Genomic DNA, 20,222 nt, shown 5'->3' on the forward strand with positions numbered 1-20,222 from the left:
TCTCTGCTGCTAGACAGCTGTTTCATGATTGCTGGAATACAGATTTTGAATGTGTATTGGTTTTAAGGGTGTCTATGTTTTATTTGATATGCTGTATTTTAATTAAATGTTGAATATGTTGCATTTTATTGAAATGTGAACTGCCCTGGGAGCCTTCAGGCAAAAGAGAGTTCACTGCCCCAAAGAACTTACAATCCAGAAGTAGCCAATGTGGGGCCATTGGCTGGGGCTGACCAAAATATCTGGAGGCACCGGGCTGGGGAAGGCGAGCCTATACTGAAGATCTCCTACATACAATGTATGTCCAAAAGGCATCTGAGGACGCAGAGAAATCTCATTTTTTAAAAAAAGAGCAAACTGGGTGTTCAAAGGGCCTCGCATACATTATCTGAGTAATCGTTACAACAGCCCTGTAAGTTCAGCTGGCATTCCTATATATCCATGTTGCAGGTGAGGGGCTGAAACTGAGAGATGGTGCAAGAAAAAATCTGAAAGTGGTTGCTCTTGCCTCACACATTGAACCATTTCACCAGAGTGTGTGTGTGCGTGCGTGTGCACAGCTGACTTAACAGGGCTCTCCCTTTGGATTTTGTCCCTATTTAAAGATACTGTGATCTTCTGCAATTCAGTTGTGAGCATGCCCAATTTTGATTACTTATTAACAACAATTCTGCAGTGTTCTGAGTTCTTGGAAAGGGAGTAGATAACCTGAAACCCAAAGCTATACACAGGGGCTACAGGGCCCCCTACTCTGCTCCCAGTGAGTCCTGGGACTCCGGCGATAGCCATTCCAGAACCCCAATGCTCTTTGTCAGTGGCGGCTGGTGGCTCCGTGTCAGTGGGGCAGTAGAATCTGCTCCGGGTTTTAGTCTGAACTTTCAAGGAGCTGTCCAAGGTGCTTGGTGGCTCAGCACAGCTTTGAGCTGGGGCCTCCCCGGTACCGGTTCACATCCATACCTTACATTTAAAGGTCTGTTATACCACTTTTAACTTCTTGACTTCCCCCAAAGCATCCTAGGAGGTGTAGCTTGTTGTTAGGAGACTCCTATTCCCCTCCCAGAGCTACAATTCCCAGACTGGTTTAACAACCAGTTCCTCTTCCCAGGGAATTGTAGGCTCTGTAAAAGGAACGAGGTTTCTCAGTACTATTAACAAAACTACAGCCGTGGCTATTTAAAGTGGTGTAATAGAGCTTTAAATAGAAAGTGCGGATGTGACCCTTGTCAGATATTCTACCCACTACACTACAATGTCTCTATTCAGGAATCTTGTCAACCATTACTGATCTTCAAACTGAGGAATTCTTGATGAGCATCTAAGGAACTTGAGGGGTTTCCCGCTGCTGCCTCTCCTGATGGTGAGTCCCCAGTTGTTGCTGGACTACAGTTTCCATCATCCCTGACCATTGGCCATTCTAGCTGGAAATAATGGAAGTTCGAGTCCAACAACATCTGGGCATTCAAGGCTGGGAAAGGCTACTCCAGGGGATTCCAGGGACTACTGTATGAAAGCCATGACTCAAAAGTAAAACAATGCACCACTTTGTCAAACTAGAAGAAGAAGCAGAGCTTCTTCATTGCAGCGCATCCCTGCATTCCAAAATACGTGGGGAGAAGTCTGGACAGCCACTATCAGCTCAAATGCCTCTCCATTTATTTTCAAGTGTCTACCCTTGAGTATGACTTGGGTAGTTTTCACTCTATGCATTTACCATGGCCTACAGAGGTCACTGGACTTGACACTTTCCACCCCCCTCCGCTAAGTTTATTTGGGACAGAGATTTGTGAGGACCTTTCGGATATATCACATAATCAGTTGTCACCTTGACTTGTCATTTCCTGGGTGCCGGGACCATCTGGTTTATCTCTTGCTATCTCTTGGCTAGATGGTAATTAGTTTTCCTTGATTAGATAGCTGTTCACCCTGTTCATTGACTCACTGAAATGCTGAGTAGGTGAAAAGGCATAACCGCTATCTAATCAATTCCTAAACCTATTACGATTCCTAAACCAACACTGAAATGATATTCTGCTTCCTGTTTCTGTTGATTCGTTTTTAATATGGATGCCAAGCATGCCGGTGTGCCCCGAATGAAGTGGGGCCTGTTAACAGGCTTTGGGACAGTGATGCTCTGGAGCAGGGGATGGGGAACGGTGGCCCTCTGGGTCTTGCTGGACTTCAGTTCCCATCAGCCCCAGCAGGCATGGCCAATGGTCAGGGATGATGGAAGGTATACTTCAGCAACATCTAGAAAAACACAGGTCCATCTGTCTCAGCTCTGGGGCCTTTTCAGAAGAAGGCACATCCCTTATGCAACATGTGACAATCCTATTTCAACTGAGCAGATTTGGCCTTGATCCTCACAGCCACGGCTTTACATCTCAGCTTCTCAGTAAATTCACTGGGTGGCCTTGAGTGAATCGTGTGTAAGCATGGAGATTAGTAATACCTACCTCGCAGGGTTGTGAAAATGAACACACACGTCTGTCAGGCAGGGAAAAGGACCCTAGTTAAATTACTCTCTTACTTGGGGAAGGGCCGTAGCTCAGTGGCAGAGCATCTGTTTTGCATGCAGAAGGTTCCAGGTTCAATCCCTGGCATCACCAGGTAGGGCTGGGAAGGACCACAGTCTGAAACCCTGGAGGTCCACTGCCCGTCAGTGCAGGCAACATTGGTCTAGATGGACCAATGGTCTGGCTTGATATAAGGTGGTTTCCTATGTTCTCTCCTCCTCCATTCTTTCCTATAATAAGATATTTTCTAGTTTTCCCTGCTCGGGTCCTGAAATCAATTTAGTTTTCAAGTTGAACAGGAATATTCTTTTCACATTTTCTGGATACTTTCAAACTACACAAATATCTAATTCTATTTTTTTCTTGGGTGCAAAACAGTACCAAGCTGGTTTCCCTGTGATTTCTCCTCCTTTATATAAACAAAAGGAAGAAATATTTGGCTTAAGCGATATAAAGGGGTGGGTGGGAATTATCCCACAAAATGGTCTGTAGCCATCCACAGAAGCTCCATCTCTAAAACAAAGCAGCACATTGAGACCTCCAGGTATACCACCCCAAGCTTCTTGGAGGAGGCACAAGTTAAAAGTGCCAATAAGGGTTCATTCTGTTTTTAAAAGGGGTACTTTTTTCTTTCCCTATGAAAAGCTTGGACAATGGAGCCTTGAAAGAATGTGGAATTTCCACCATGGAAACAATATTGTCGGATAAAGACTAACTAGGGATGCTTTAGCTCTGGATGTGCCTGCACCTTCTTCTTTTGTTCTTTCTCGACGTATTTCCTAATCTCAGAAGCTAGAGGCAGGTGACATGAGAGAAATGATGGGCTAGCTTACTTATGATTTTTCCCCTAACCTGGAAACATTCTGGGATATATGTTTATTGTGATATTAGCCAGCAAACATTGCTCTAAACTTTAGTGACTAAAGCAGCAAAGAGCCATTGCTCTCAAGAGAAATATAAACATATGGCTCAGTTTGATATTTATTTTGTTGTTTAGATTATTTAACCTAAAGTACCCGGACTTACGGGAGGAGGGAAAAGAGGGGACATGATAATCTAAAAGTACCCTTAAATCTCCATTATTTCAATGTCCAAAAATGCACTTTTAGGTATTCTGTGCACATCCAGTGCTGTTTTTCCTTCTAAATAGCTGATGTTGCCCCCTCTCCACTAGCTGGTCACAGACTGCTTTAGAAACTCCCTCATTTGGGGAGGGGGGAAATGGGGTATCCACTGTGGGACAACATTAAGTGCTTTTATAAGTTTGTTGGGTAATTTCAATGGAAGATGTTTAAAGCAGAGGCATCATGTTTCCACTGAAATCCATGGGAATTAAAGGAACTTCACTTTGAATTAATCCTGCCCATGGTTGTCACAAGTGCATCTGTATGAATCTGCTCATTTTAACTTATCTTTTTCTATAGACTCCCCTTCCCCTTTGTCTACTTGTCCACCTTGACTGTAAACCCCTTAAGAGAGGCACTAGGCTTTTTTTTTGGAGGGGGGAGAAATACTAGATAGTGCCAAGTACGTGGTGAGTTTTTAAAAATAATATATAACATTTCTACTTCTGTGATGCTGAATTGTGACATATGCTCTAACAATCTTTAGACATGGTTGTCTACAAGTAGTACTAAGAAAAAACCAAATATCTCAAACATTTTTATACTGAGAGGGGCTAGGATGCCTCCTGAGTTTGGAATGCAGAAGTCTTTTAACAGATTTTCAACAAAATCTACCCTAGTAGTGAGGAGGCATTCCTAGATCAATGAATGCAAAAACTGGGAATGTAGCTTTCCAAACTTGGTGACATTTTTGAAAGTTATTCTTGTTAATTTAAATTAACATGATACGAATGACTGAATATGTACCTCCAAAATATTTTCAGTTTATACAAATTTGAGGGTATTTCATCCTTAAATACACACAGACATAATGGAATAAACACCCAACTAGTGCAGTAAGAACATAATAATAATAATAAATAAATAAATAAATAAAATAAATGATCACAATAATAATATAATTCAACATTTGCCTAATCGGTATTTCTGTTTGTTTTGATTCCCAAGCTAAAGCAAAAAACAAAATAAAAAACCCTCAGCTATAGGAAGTGGCTGATTTTCTCATTTCCACATTAGGGCAACTAGTTGAATTCTCCTTCACTCTTGGATAACCTATTGGTTGCCATTCATTAAAAAATCCCATCTTTGACAATGGGTAGTTAGTTGGACCCTGGCCTTCGTCTAAAAATAATAGTATGATGGATTTGCTTTGTTACTTATCAACTAATTACCCACCTTACTGGAACATGTCACTACACCCAAAATTGACCAAAAGGGGAATTTTGTAAGTCCACTTACTAGGGTATCCCACCGCCGAATGCAACAAGTCCATGCCTGGACCAGCCAAACTTAACCCATTGACTGCATAATGTGGTTGCTTGATGTAGGACATCATGCTCAGAAGGTTGGTGTCCCCAAATATTTCACTTGGTGCACAGCAAGTGAGACAGGTAGTTGTCCTGCTTCTCTTCTGTTGACTGGAGCACAGCCTCCTAGGTTACCCTGGTCCACTCAGCATCCAAAGGCAGCTGGAACTGCAGCAGGCAAGGAAAGACAGACAGAAAATTTCGGCCACCTCCCCAATCAGGGAGAGGTGGGGAGGAGAGGAGACTGGCCAATGGAAAGCAAGGAGGCTTCACACCTTTCAGGATGGAATGGACCCCTCTGGGCTACCTCAGTATGTAGCCTTTCCTGTTGCTGAAGCTCCTGCTGCAGTCCCCCCCCCCCCGCAAAATGACTGAGTGCCCTACAACTTCATTGATAGCAAACCAAAAAACAACCAAAACAGTTGCAGGTATTTCAATTTAGATATGGGATGGCCCATTGGGCTACCTTCCCTTTCTTTCCTTCTTTGTGATTTAAAAAAATATTGAATTGCACATCCCTCTATGCAGAGATAATGACACAGAGAAAGGAGGGGTTGAAAAAAGTTGGGGTTTTAGCAACTCAAAAGGGAAGTTAATGGTTGCTATTAGGCCCATCAGCCCCATGGTTTGGGGGTCTATTATTACCTAAATGAGCAGGTTAAGTCAACACATTAGAAACTCTGGATGGCGCCTTGGCTTTTGTTTTTTGGAGGGGGCAGAGAAGGCAGGGAAAGATTCTACAGAACATTTTTGCTGATTAAAACTGCAAATCTGATGCTATGTAATATATAATAGTTCTATTGGTTCTCCCCTTTGGAGAGTAGTTTCCCCCCCCCCGAAAAAAGCTTCTGAAGGGACAACCAATTTGATGGGAAATGGTTATAACATATACAAAACATTTCGTTGTGTAGCGGCTAAACAGTTAAGCTGTGAATCAGAAAGTCCTGAACAAATCCCACCTTTGTCTCAGTTCTGCTCCCTAGTTGCAGCATGGTGATTAATAACACTGACCTACCTTACAGGATTGTTGTAAACATGATTGATGATAGATTTATATTAAGTGTCATATTCATATATATATATATATATATATATATATGCTAAGTATTATTATAGGAACTTACCCTTCATTTAAATTTAGCGTGAAAATCTACCAAAACCTGTTAACCTTCCTAATCTACTGTCTGTCCATCTGTATACCTAGGGCTTAATTAGGGCTCACTAGAGCTCAGTGCAAGGGTTGTGTTGTGTTGCAGAGCAATACGGATGAGCATGTGCGGAGTGTCTTCCCCTTTCACCACATCATGGCTCAAGCCCAACAATCCTGAGATCAGGGTATATAAGATCATTAGGCTTGAGACTCAGAGCTCAAAATGGATTTGTAAGCAATTTCCATAAGTCCTCAAGTACAAGCTGAAATCTTTTGTAAAGAGTGTAATAAAACAGTGAAAAGAATTAGGTCTAATTCCTTGCAATTCTACCACCACCTCATCCTTCTGAATTGTCTGCTCTAGAAAAGCCAGTTTGGGGACTAGCTTTTATCTATACAGAATCAGAAAACTGTGTGTTTGAGATCTTCACTCTCTCTCCCATTAGGAAACCTGGGGTGTGGCAGGAGCAATATTTGCCAACATCCACTGCATTTTAATATAACTCATTTGCCTTAATAGCCAAGGTTTCATGAGAAAAGCAGCTCAAATTGTTAACGGATTAACGACAGTTCCAAGGATGGATGTTCTGCCACGCAGAAATAGGTTGCAACAAGCCAAAGAGAGAAATATATAGAAACAATAAACTTCTCTGCCAAGTGGGGGAGGAGGTACATCACGTTCCAGTGTTCTCAACTTCCAAAGGATACAGATGACAGTAGATGAAATGATTAGGTTTTGAGCTGAGCAAACCCCGGGGCTTTTAGTTTAGTTTAGTTTAGTTTAATTTCATTTATAAACCGCCCATAACCAACGGCTATACAACATAAGATAATACAACATAAGATAATACAACATAAGATGTACAACATAAGATAATACAATAAATCAACAAAAATCACAAAATATAAAAATACAGATACATAATAATAATGTAATATTAAGATCACTAAACCATTAAAACATTAAAATACTTTAACATGAATTAAAATGCCTGGGAGAATAGAAAGATTTTAGCCTGGCGCCGAAAGGATAACAACGTAGGCGCCAGGCGTACCTCCTCTTTTGAAAACATGAGGGCAATGGTCCTTAGCCCAGGTTACCTTGGCATGAAAAGCTGGCTGTGGCTGATAAAGGAGGGGAAGAGCAGGGGGCTCCTGAAAATAGCCCCATGAAATCGGCAGGTCACACTTCGATCTGAAAGAATTAAACAAGGCAGAGACTACCTAGCCTCCAGTTTCCAGTGATGGCAGATTGCTGATATTTTCATCACTTCCATGGCTTTTCAAATGCATCCGTGGTGGCCACCGAGGCTTGGAGGCGGAATGAGGGGCAGGGAGAGGAAAAGAGGAGGAGCGAAGTGGTATAATGCAGAGAATCAGAAAGAGGGGTCCAGCAGGCCGCTTTCTGCTTAGGCAGGCAGTACCCAGTACTGGGGGAGATGATGTGCACTGGTCTGTCTGGCAGCGACTCCCCAGCATTTCAGGCGGGAGCCCTACCTGGAGATGCTGTGGACCGAACCTGGGACCTTCCGCATGCAGAGCTCTTGCTCTGCCACTGACCTACTGCACTTCCTCTAAAGGGAGGATGCCTGTAGCCAGAAAAAGGACACTGACTGGAAGGCCACATCGGCCACCTGCCCTGGTCTTTTGGGCCAAACAGGGTATGTTCCCCCGCCACCCCAGTTTCTATTTTTCCAGACTGTTCTCTTTCTCCATACAAGTCAATGGAGAAGGATTCACTGCCTTGGAAGGAATAGGAGAAGGATCTGCAACCAGAAAAAACTACTGATGGCTGGCCAGGCAGGAGGAGGCAGCAGGGACCTGCAGCCATGAAAGATGCTATGTTAACGGTCCGTTCACGGGTGACTTTCTCCTTGACACAAAAATTAACAGACTTCCTGGTAGAAATCTCAAACTGGGTGGCCAAATACCCCTTTAGCTAGAAAGCTTGTTGTAGTCTGTACAGCTGGGTGTCCGAGGTTCAAGTCCCAGCTTATGAGGACTGACTTCAATAGCCTTGGGGGCATCACTCTCGCTTGCTCTCAGTTTCCTCCATCTGTAAAACAGGAACAGTTGGGAACCTAGGCTACCTCTCTCACAGTTTGTTCCCAGCATCAGCATGAGAAGGGAAATAAGAACCTAAGAAGAGCCTGGCTGGATCAGGCCAAATGCCAATCTAGTCCCGCATCCTGTTCTCACAGTGGCCAACCAATGCCTCTTGGGACGCCCGCAATGGGTCCTGAGTGCAACAGCACTCTCCTTGCTTGCGATTCCTTCAACAGTGGAGGTACAACCTAGCCACTGTGGCTAGTAGCCAGTGATAGTCATGAATCTGTCTAACCTTTTTTTAAAGCCATCCAAGTTGATGGCTGTTACAACATCTTGTGGGAACGAACTCCATAGTTCAACTATATGTTGTGTGAAGAAGTAATTTTACCTACTACTTACAGCTTTTACCCTTTTCCTCCCCCTTCTGTTTTTAACATAATGTATAATAAAGATGGAGTAAAGAATCAAGGAAGTTCAGAATCTCATTGGCAACAGTGAAAGTCTGATCCACACTTAAACCCGCTGGTTTTGAAGGGTGCCTACTTTTCTCTGGGTGGCATCTTGGGCTCCAGAACTGGAAATAATAACAGTGGAGTACCCAGTACTGGGGGTGATATAGCGCACTGAATTTAGGTTCCCCCCTCCCTTTCTCTACCCCTCCCCACAAAACCCTTGGTTGTTCCTCTCTCTCCCCCTACCTCCCCCTTGAGTCAACCCTGAATCAATCAGGGAATGACTCACTAATTCCGTTTAATACATCTTGGGAGATGTCTTTGTTTTCTTCCCTCTTTTGTTTGTTTCCTCTTTCTTGCTACTTCCTCCCCAACTTGTCTCCTCTTTCCCCTCCCCTCCCCATCACTCCTCCCAGCTTTGGTCTTGAACTTGCAAGAGGACAAAGGAAGAAAAGGTGCAGAAAAGAGAGTTGCCCCTTCCTAGGGGTAGAACAACAAACAATCCTCAAACCTACAGTAGGGCTTCCCCAAATGTAAGGGAAGGTTCAAAAGTCAGACCGTAAGTTTGCAGAGGACCCCTCCCTACTTCACATGACTTCCCTTCCAATCAAGAGGTGTGAGTTGACCTTGTAAACAAGGAAAGGACAGGCAGAGGAGTGATACACACACAGAGAGTGATAGACTGGCACTTACATGCTTTTCAGCACCTTAAGAGGGGAAGAGAAAAAAATTCTCTCTGGAGAAGAAAACTGAAGTCTTGGGTAAAACTCTCACGGTCCCCCAATTTTGCTATCTGAGTAGACATTTGCCTTAAAAAACCTTCCTGAATTTTTGGCAGATGAGGAGATACTCCATACAAAGGGTAATATGTTGTCTGATAAGCTGTCAACTTTCTCCCCCTTATACAACCAAATGAAATTGGAAGGCATTTATCCTCCAGTTTAGCAAAAAGGCAGAAGTATCTGTCTCAGGAGCACTGGGGCCCATCGCTAACAGCAGGTGTAGCAGAGTGGCCGAGGGCCAAGCCAGATGTGAGGGTGTTAAATCCAGGTCTTCCCTTACCTCATCATGTATAAAGTATGAGGTGGGGTTGGGAGTCCAGGTTTTAGAACAAAAGGACTACACAAGTGAGGAGGTGCTGAGCATTTGATATGTATCTTAGTATGTAATTTTATTTTATAATGCATATTTTTAAACTGATTTTATTTTGAAAAAGGGTAGGTTAACTTGACTTAATGTCTAATTTTATTGATGATTTTAATGTATATTTTATATTTTAGGAAACTGGTTAGAGGTTTTGAGGATTGTGGCACATACATCTTGCTAAATAAACTCTCCCTCCCTGAGAGATGATGATGATGATGATATAATAATAATAATAATAATTAATAATAATACTGTTTATATCCCACTCCTCCAAGGAGCTTCTCCCCCTCTCCATTTATCCTCACAACAACCTTGTCAGGTAGGTTAGGCTGAGAGAGAGTGACTGGCCCAAGGTCAGCCAGTGAGCGTTCTGGCAGTGGAGACTTGAACTCCCAGGCCCTAGTCCAGCATTCCAACCACTACACCCCACTGGGCCTAAATTAATGTGTTGTCTTAAGGTCTACAACTGCCTTTCCCAACTTTTGGGTCCCCAGATGTTGCTGGACTACTACTCCCATCAGCCTCAGCCAGCATGGCCAACGGTCAGGAACTATGTAGTCCAGGCTGGTCTGAACACGCAAAGAGCAATATATACATGCTAAGTATTATTTACCGTTCCCTCTAGTTCTAGTGTTCAGGTGTGAGTGCCATTGCCTATGGAGCCAATCAGCCCCACCCTCGCACAAGGAGGAGGTATCAGTAAGGTTGCAGAAATACTGTATAATAAATCTTATACTGTATAATAAACTGAAGAGGTAGGAAACACCCAGAAACAGTCCAATGAGGGCTGACCATTGTACTCTGGTTTATTTCTTTATTCTCTTGAAGGAAAAAGGGTTGTGTGCTTTTGCATAAAAAAAATTAAAGTGGCTTGTGTAACAGATCGAAATAGTGAAGTATCCCCTATGTAACAAACAACTGTCTCTTTCACCTGATAGAATGGATACTTAAGATAGATAAATTATATTTCCCCAAATCAACTTTAGGCCTGTGACCGCTTACCTGGAGGCCAGCCCCACTGGAATCAATGGTTGTTACTGAGAAGACAGCAACATGCATAGATCATGGCCCTGTCAAACTCTCTTGGAAAATGCACTGAAAAACTAACAATGAGTTTACTAACATGGATAAATTAAATGTTGAATTCTTTTCATTGCTTTTATTTATTTCATTTTATTTAAGCAAGAATAGCTTAAAATGAATTTAATTTTTAAAAACTGTTAAGAAATGTGGTTTCCCCCTTTAAATTTAAACTGATTTGTTCTAGGAAAGCAATTGCAAAGAAAAATATCTAATACTTCATTAGAAATGCTTGAAATATGAGACACTGAAATATATGAGCTCCTTAATGTAAAGAAACGTATAAACCTCTCTTTGGCTTAATGAAATATTCAAGTCTGAGGAGGTTTTGAGTGAGCAGATGGTGTTTTGCCCCAGATTTCCCATTTTAAATGTCATCTTTTTGCAGTGTCTCAGATTATAGATTTATACAGTGGTAGGAAGAATGCAATGAGAATCCTTTAAAAACAAACAGCTTTGGTTTTGTTCTTGTTGCTGTTATTTTTACACAAATCAGATCAAGACAATCCTCTTTTAAAACTGTGTGCTTGTGTGGATACACACATTCACTAAGAAAATGTAATAACAACTTTAAAATATTTTCCTAAAAAAAAATATTGTAAAGCTCCTCCACATTTATGAAATGCTTATAATTAGCACAGATACACTGGATTTAATATTTTAGAAAATAATCTTGTTTAAAGCAATTGCAAAAGCTGGAAACACAATCTAAAGTGATGCAAAACATGAGGGCTCTTCTTAAGGAAAAATAACACCCCTCAAAATATATTATTAGTGCTGTCTTTTAAAAAAAATCATTTCAAAAGCAAGGTTAAAATCATTTTAATCTGTAGAATCCTTGGCTACTATTAAAAGTCTGCTTGAAAAATTGCTTTAATGATCAATATCCTTTAAAAAGACATTTAAAATTGAATGAAATCCGTTTTCACTGGTTTTATGTTAACATATATAACAAATATCAAACCATATTTGTAGAAAATAATAGATCACTGCTTCTCAAGAGTTTATTTTAAAAACACAATGCATTTTATAACCTCTTATTGTCACTTTTCTACCACCCCAGCTTTACTATAAATGTGTATTTCCACCCCCCAAATGAGAGGAAATGTCAGTATTGTAACAGAAGGCACCTATGCCTTATGCATCTCTAGGTAAAATGTTGATGCTTATTGGTGGGCTATATAGAGTAATTTAGTAATTTTTTTCAATAATCACATCTTCATGTAAGTCTACTGATTTCCCAGTTTAATTCTTATTATGAATTATTTTCAGTATACGCAAAAGGAATTTAATGTGCACAACATCTTCATAGTCTAGATTACAAAACCTTAAAAAACCCTAGTATATTTATATCAAAGATTTTAAAAAGCAATATAGGGTAACCACATTAGTTTCATAACACTGTGTACCTTTCCTTCATTGAACAAATTCAATAAAGTTTTGCAATTCCAGCAATTTCCCAAGCATTCCGCAGCCATTCTCTAACAACAGAAAGTGTTGGTATACAGCATTACCTGAGATGACTAAATTGTTTGCTACAGTGGGTGACCAAGGATCTCTGTGAAGGAGAAATCCATAGAAATCTTTTACCCAAAGGAGGTAAAATGATAATTTTACAGGAACAAATTAGGTGACCTTCCAGATTGCCTGGAAATGTTGACGAGGCAGAATGGGAAGAATTCAACATTTTAGGTAGACAATGGTCAAAGACTTCTTGAGTGGACTATAGATTATTGAAGACTCGTATGATTAGGATACTCCAACATCAACTCACATCAGGCCAATAAATAAATAAAAGGCCTCTCCCACTTAACCATGACTCTTACCTATGACGATCTTCATGGCCAACCACCACCCACTGTACCTTCTACTTCGTAATGTCCTGTGTTTTCTCTCTTGCACATGCACACACACCCAGCTTTTTTTTTTTTAAGCTTTCTTACCTTTCCCCTAGAGCAGTTCCAGTGTCTAGGTGTCCAGACAGAGAGCCGCCAAGTGTCTCTGCAAGGAAGCATAATAGAGATTTGTTCTGGGGATGGATCAAGGAGAAAAACCAAGGGCAGCTCCTTCCCAACCCCATGAAACCACAAAAAATAACCCCAGCTAGAAAGAGCAAAATGTGTTAAAAGGATAACCCAGAAGTGATACAGTGGGAGATCCCTATAATCTGTAATAAAAAGAGAAGCTTAACCTGAATTGAAAAGAGATTTAGCGCTGGGTAAGAGATTCTGCAGCCCAGGACTTCTCTGGGCATTTAGATCTGAAGGTTTGGGATTTTCTCCTCTTAAGCCCTAGAGGGGAAAAAAGTGTGTGTGTGGGAGGCAGTGGTGGTGGTGGCGGCAGCAGTGGTGGTGAGGGAGGGTTTACTCAAAAACCATTTGGTGTGCTGTGTGTAGGGTCCATTCTTCGATCTGCTTCAAGGTTCTCACATGATTGGTATTATAGCAACACCCTTGTAGATTAATAAACAGGGAGGGATGGCTTGGCTGGGTTTTCTTGGGCAGTGGAATATCCCTGCTTTGCTTTGGTGGTAGTTGTGTGCGGGTGTATGTGCTGGTATGGAGGATAGAAATGATTTATACTGGTAGATTTCTCAGGCAAATACCTAGACACACACAATGCACTTTTGGAGTTTATTGCAAATTAACAAGAAACAGCCTAAAGCAAACCCTCTGCTTTCTACTTTCTTCCCAGAAGGTAGGAATATGATTGATGTATTTTGTTTCAGGTACAATGGCCAAAGTGGGAAGATTTTAATATTTAAAGGAGCCATATGAGAGACTTTTCATTGCTATTTTAATTCTCACACACACACACACAAATATACAGCTCTGCCTTTCAAAAACAGACATTTGTGCTTTGATGCTCCAACAATCTTTTGATTATGGATTATTTTCAGAAACATCCCAGCTATCAAGATGTCTTTGTCATTCACAGAAATTTTAGTTCTCAAGAAGAATGATTTGATACAAAGGAAGACAGGGGACTATCAACAATTAGGTAGAGAAGAATTTCGCCAGGCGCAGCTTCTCACATCCATGCCCTACTTGCTCCTCTTTGCATTTGGCTATCTTTTATGGAAACTACCACACTTAGGCAACCAAGAAATGACACAGGGCTGTTTACCTTTCCCCCTAACTTGTCTCTGTTACCAGCTGAATGTCAGGCTGAGTATGTAACATCACCTTATATTTCTGATGTTTACTTTGCTCACCCAAAAAAGGGTGCAGTAATCTGCATTAATTCACCTGAAGGCAAATTCATTTCAAGCCCCAAACATCAGGTTTAAGAATGTGCTAACCCCATTCACAGAGACTTCCAAAATGCTGCTACTTGTTTTTAATCTATCTAAACAATCTAGTACTATGTCCTTCAGGATGGAAAATATATTTAAAATAGATTTAAGTTGTTGCTATAGGGAGGGGGAGCAAAAAGAAAGAAAACATTGTCTTTAACTGAAAAGATGCCTGTATGTCTTGTAAGATCCAGAGTTACACAGAAGTCCTCATCACACACAAGAGAATGTTAATTCCTCAATGCTTGTGATTTGCATCCTAACACTTTTTACATTGCACATGAGCAATCTGCCAAGATGTTCCTTTGCACAAACACCCAGAGGACCTAGTACAAAACAAAACCTAATGCTGTAAGCCAAAACTCAAACGTATCACACAACTAGTATCTGGCAACTTGGACATATGCTTCTCAAACAGCATCCTGAGATGCTTCATCTTTTATTACTACGAGGGAATTTTGCTTTGTGATACAAAGAAAAGGCACATTTCCCTGGTTGGATGCATGCAAGTATTTAGGTGAGGTCCCAGCCTTTCTTAAAAGCTAGATACAATTGGAGGGAGTGTCTAACAGTCACATTTGGTCAGCAACTGCATTAAAATAGAGACTTCCAATGACAAAATGTACCAGGCAGACCCAAGATAAATATAAACAGAGCTGGAAACGTTTCAAACCAGAATGAGATTGTATAGGTAATCTGCTCCTTTGGCAGGCATTTGAGGGTTATCAAAATTCTTTTGTACTGATACTGACGGCATGTTTTGGGGGCATTTTTTGTGGCCTGAATAGAAGTTTAAAGGTGTGACTTTATGCATGTCCAGAGCTTGGAAAAGTTACTTTTTTGAACTACAACTCCCATCAGCCCAATCCAGTGGCCATGCCGGCTGGGGCTGATGGGAGTTGTAGTTTAAAAAAGTAACTTTTCCAAGCTCTACTCTGACACACTGTAGATCAACAGGTTTTTGCTTCTAAATTGTACAATTTCTTTGTCTAATTGCCTCAAGGATAAAACATTGTTTCATCCACTATCCCTTTGCTCCTGGATTTTTAAAATTTAACGTCAAGAACCTTTTTTCTTCTTTTTATTATTGGTAGCCAGAATTTAGGCAACATTGCTTTCCATTCCAAGCTCACTTTCAACCATTTCACCACCCGAGCTGTTCTATTCCTTCTTTCACTGACAAGAGATACAAAGAAACAGGTCCCATTCCCATCACCTGGGGAAGAAATCAGCCAGGGAAGGAGGAAATTTTACAAATGGCCTTTCCAAACCCCTGGCAGTACTTTTAATTAAGTGCAATAAAGCCGACCCAAGCTGTATTACAAGCGTAAGGACTTTAAATCATTAGATATAATTTTATCAAGGGAGCTAAACCCCTCTAAAGCTGGATCAGTTACATATAATCATATATCTCCTGTTAAGGGGGGGAAGAAAAAGGAAGGTAGAAAAGCTGGTATGCAGACCTGAGTGGCTCACCTGGGCGTTGCGTGGCACAGACCTCAGAAAGGGGCACTGAGGCTAGAAGCTGAGGAGTAAAAAGAAAATGTAGGTACCACCCAAATGTGGAAGATTTAAGCAAGGAAAGTGGTGATGTCAGCTGTCACGGTCTATATTTCAGTGACTAATCCAGGAGTGTGGCAGAGAGGGAGGGGTGAAGGGGAGGGGGCAATATGGCCGAGGTGGCTTTAGGCAAGATGTCCACCCTGCTGGCAGCACATCAGTAATCCACCACCTCTCTCAATGTCATCGGCTGGGATTAATTCTGATTGCCTCCCAGGGAGAGGGGAGACTCAGGCACTTTGGCTCCTCGACCGGACACGTGAAGGGGGTCCAGATGCCCAGAGGAGAACAGGGATGGAGAAAAGCTCCACAGAACAGCAAGGCCTCACATGGGTGACTCCCCAGTACCTCAGCTGTCATTTCCTTTCAGTAGGCTTCAACCAGAGAGAAAAGTTGCCATAAAAGAGCTACCCTCAGAGTGAAGCCGTGTTCATGGTTTCTCTGAAGGGCATCTATCCATTCAGAGATAACAATGCACTTCCACCTGTCCCTATGTATCAGGAATGGCCCTTATATCCTAGGACCAGCCTCTCCCTGTCCTTATTTTGCCTTTCAGGGGAGAGACATCAATCCATTGAGCTCCATGGGGCTTCCTCCAAAGCAAATGTGCATAACTCTGCTATCGAGATTAATTATATTAGGATGAAAGAGGCGAGGCAAGGCCCCCAGTCTTACAAAGATCAAAATTCTAGGAATGCTTGGTGCTCAGTAAACATGCCTAGAATCAGGACACAGGCATTCATTCTATTAAAAATAATAATTTTGATTTTGCAGCCAGTGCAGGACTGAATATTGTGGAGAAATACAACATACAGCAGGTAGCCTAAAAAACCTTCAGCGGTGAGCGGGTGTGCAATTGGTGTGTGGGGGGGTCATGCTTAGGCAGTGATCCTTAGTATGAGAATGGGAGTGTTACAAGTATGCCAGAGTGCCCCAATTTTCATCTGTCAAGTGTTGGGGGGCATGGATGTCTAGGTGCATACGTCTGCCTTTTTTTACACAAAGTGAAAATGAATGTGCATTTTGATCTCCACAGTATAAAAACAGCAGGGGCTTCAGCTCATGTGTCCCTCTAGTCCCAGTTGATGAGGTTAATTGTGAAAGAAAAACAGACTTTGCTGCATAAGGCATTGCCTGGGGTGACCCAAGCGAAGACATACATCTGCCCCCCCCCAAAAAACACTATAAGGAGCCACCCCTGTCTATTCTAACTGGCAGAAACCCCCAAGATCTCAGGCAGGGATCTTTTTTCAGGCTCACCTATCCAATATGCTTTTACTTGGAGATGCCAAGGACTGAAGCTTTCTATAGGCAAATATCTGCCCTGTCATTGAGCTAGAGAACTTACGTGCTTCTTTGACTCACCCCCCCCCACACTACACACACACTCTCTCTGTTTGTGTATTTGCACTCAAGCAGCTGCAAAGTTCCACTGACTTACTCCAAAACGACACCATGCAAATATGTAATTGGGCATTACTTGCAGCTTGCAAACAGAAGAGCCTTCTCACAAGTCAGATTATGCTCCTCCACAGGAAACTTTGTGTGAAACCCAGACTGCGTGTTCAAAATTAAAGAAGCAAAAGAACCAACTTCATAACTGAAATTAAAGCATGTACATAAATCACTCATCTTCTCCCCATTAGATACAGTGGGACATATGTCAAGATTTTACCTTAGTTATTTAATTAAAAATTTACACACACACACACTTTGCAGCCTCCAAAAGCACCACTAACAGTCAATAACCAATATTTCCTATATCACAGACTAATTGTACCTATTTATTCTTGTTTTTTGCTTGACGTGTCAGATTGCAGAAAAAGATAATCTCCAAATATATGCACAGTGTAGTCTCACTGAAATGGACTGCCTTCAAGTCAATCCCGACTTATGGCGACCCTAAGAATAGGGTTTTCATGGTGAGCGGTATTCAGAGGGGGTTTACCATTGCCTCCCTCTGAGGCTGAGAGGCAGTGACTGGCCCAAGGTCACCCAATGAGCTTCGGGGCTGTGTGGGGATTCGAACCCTGGTCTCCCAGGCCGTAGTCCAACACCTGAACTACTACACCACACCATGTCCTCAAAAAAAACCTTCTGGACACTGCCCTAGGAGCCTATTGAAGGGCAGAATGCAAATCCCATTGATTAAATAATGTCCAGTCATCACACCTCCACCTGAGTCCTTAGAGAACAATTTCCAGTCAGGGCAGGCAGTGCTAGACTGCATTACTCTTGACTCTGTCTAGACTCTGACTGGAAGTTGTTCTCTAAGGACTCAGGTGGAGGTGTTTACCAGACGTACAACTGGAAATCTTTTACTTAAGATGTACATGGAGCCTCACACACACTAGGTGTAACTGGAAATCCTGAACTAGAGATGTATCTGGAGCCTCATACATGCCATCCACAGTACAGACTTTGGTATTACCAATCCACAAACCTATTTATTTTCCTGTTAAATCAGCTCTTACTGAGAAGACAGTAAAAAAATAAAAACAATGTGCTCGAATAACTTTTGTTGACTTATTAGCAAGGTTGAAATGTCAGTCTATCAATGGCTCTGGAATACAGGTCCATAGCATCTGCCCAGTTTGTTTCACCTGCCCGATAACAGAACAAAACTCCCTCAACACAGAAATCTAGGATATCAGGGAGAACAGTTCAACCTACCCATCTCCCTGACAGGCTAGTTTTTTGGTATGTAGGGTTTTTTTAAAAATACACCATGCAATCCTCACACCACCACCTCCACTGCCATCTTCAGTCCAAAGAAGAACAGTCCAGGGAAGGTTTTACCATTGGATTCTGCAGATTGTGCAATCTGGCTCCTCCTTAGGAAAAGGATGTCACAACCTTGTTGGAGCTTACTAGGGTTAAATTGGTCTCTAGAAGATTTAAGGAATATACTGAAGTCCTGACATTTCAAGTGCACAATTGGAAGTTCCATGCAAATAGTACCTTTTGGGGACAGAGAAGAGGCCAGCTCCTTTCCATGCATTTATTTGGGCACAAGAACAATTGTCAGAAAAGGGCAATGCATAATTAAGCTTTGTTAAATGATCCTGAGTATGCATTCTTCCTTTAAAAAAAAAAAAAGACTTGGCAGATCAGAGCAAGGCCCACCAAGACTAGCAATCTCAGGGATCAACAGTCCCTAGGAGGTAGATCAGAAATTGGCCACAATCTACTTTCCCAACCCAGCAAATCCACAGTGAAAATCCTCTTTCCATCCTTCCTTTTCTCACCAGGAGTTCTGCCTTCCAGCCTCTCTCCCTTATTGCAACCCCTTGTGTTTCCCCTTTTCCTCTTATCTAAGGCTGCACTTGAGATAGGGGCCAGGAGCACCAGGACTTAGTCCCTGAGCCTATTTTCAATGTCATGGCTATGCCCCAGAACCTGAGAAGACAACGGTAAGGTCAAAATGTGCAAAATCACAATGTAAACAGAGGAACCTGAAGCAGTACACTGCAGAGTTCAAATAAAATAAATTAAAAATGCATAGACATAAAAACAGAGGTCACATCCACACCATAAGCACTCTTATACCACTTTAACAATCAAAGAGAATCCTGGGAATAGCAGTTTGTTAAGGGTGCTGGAAAGATAGGTCTGTGATGTCAGCACTGTTAAAAAAATACAGTTCCCAAGATTATTTTGGGGGAAACATGACTGTTTAAGTGGTATAAAAGTGCTTTAAATGTATGGCATGGATATGACCAGACAAAACAAGAATCACACCATCAGCAAGAGCAAGCTTAAAACAAAACTGCTGTATCGGGTGATCAACCAGTGTAGGCAATTCTCCAGACAAATTTATGCTGAATTTTGTAAGCTGCAGCAGTAAATAAAGCAGTGCTTTGTGTGTCTTGTTTATCTTGGCATGATAGCAGAAAGCAAAGTCTGAAAACTCAGACAAAGGGTTCCAACACCTTAAATGGAAACAGCACACCCTCTACCACTGAACAGGGAGCCCACCAATATATCTGTGGCTCCCATGGCAGGCTTCTGCCCACATACCCTTCATTACAAATCCACACCTGGTTTACATACATAGATGTGACTCTGCTTGGGTCCCTCTACCCTCTTGAAGGCTGGCAGCTAAATGTGTGAATGGTCTCCTTTGAAAAGCACTTTTGTCACATTTACACCATACCTTTAAAGCATTCTTATAACACTTTAATTGTCATGGGTTCCCCCTCCCCCAAGAATCCTGAGAACTATAGTTTGTTAAGGGTGGTGGAACTTGTATCTCTGGGAGGGGTCTCAGGACCAGTTCCCAGGATTCTTGCGGGGAAGCCATGACCATTAAAAGTGGTACAAGAATGCTTTAAAGGTATGGTATGGATGTGACAAACAGAGATGAAAGTTCTATCCAGGGCCTGTTTCACATGTGCAGGGAGTCATTTGATGTTGCCATCATTTGATGCTGCCTAGAGAGGTAGTGGGCTCTCTGACACTGGAGGCATTCAAGAGGCAGCTGGACAGCCATCTGTTGGGAATGCTTTGATTTGGATTCCTGCATTGATCAGGGGTTGGACTTGAT

General features: G+C 41.9%; 1 protein-coding gene across 3 annotated transcripts in view; it reads right to left on the bottom strand.

Annotated features, from left to right (window-relative positions):
- Positions 1 to 20,222, bottom strand: part of LOC133370997 (homeobox protein otx5) — a 56,748-nt gene that overhangs the window by 7,336 nt on the left and 29,190 nt on the right. For all 3 annotated transcript variants that reach the window (XM_061598036.1, XM_061598034.1, XM_061598035.1), the window contains exons 5-6: positions 12,765 to 12,822; positions 4,877 to 5,112 (exon numbers count right to left, since the gene is read on the bottom strand). In XM_061598036.1, the coding sequence (XP_061454020.1) occupies positions 4,877 to 4,973 (97 nt within the window). In that variant the 5' untranslated portion in view covers positions 4,974 to 5,112; positions 12,765 to 12,822. The remainder of the gene's footprint in view (positions 1 to 4,876; positions 5,113 to 12,764; positions 12,823 to 20,222) is intronic.

This window comes from Rhineura floridana, chromosome 15 (assembly GCF_030035675.1).
Source record: "Rhineura floridana isolate rRhiFlo1 chromosome 15, rRhiFlo1.hap2, whole genome shotgun sequence".
Lineage (NCBI taxonomy): Eukaryota > Metazoa > Chordata > Lepidosauria > Squamata > Rhineuridae > Rhineura > Rhineura floridana.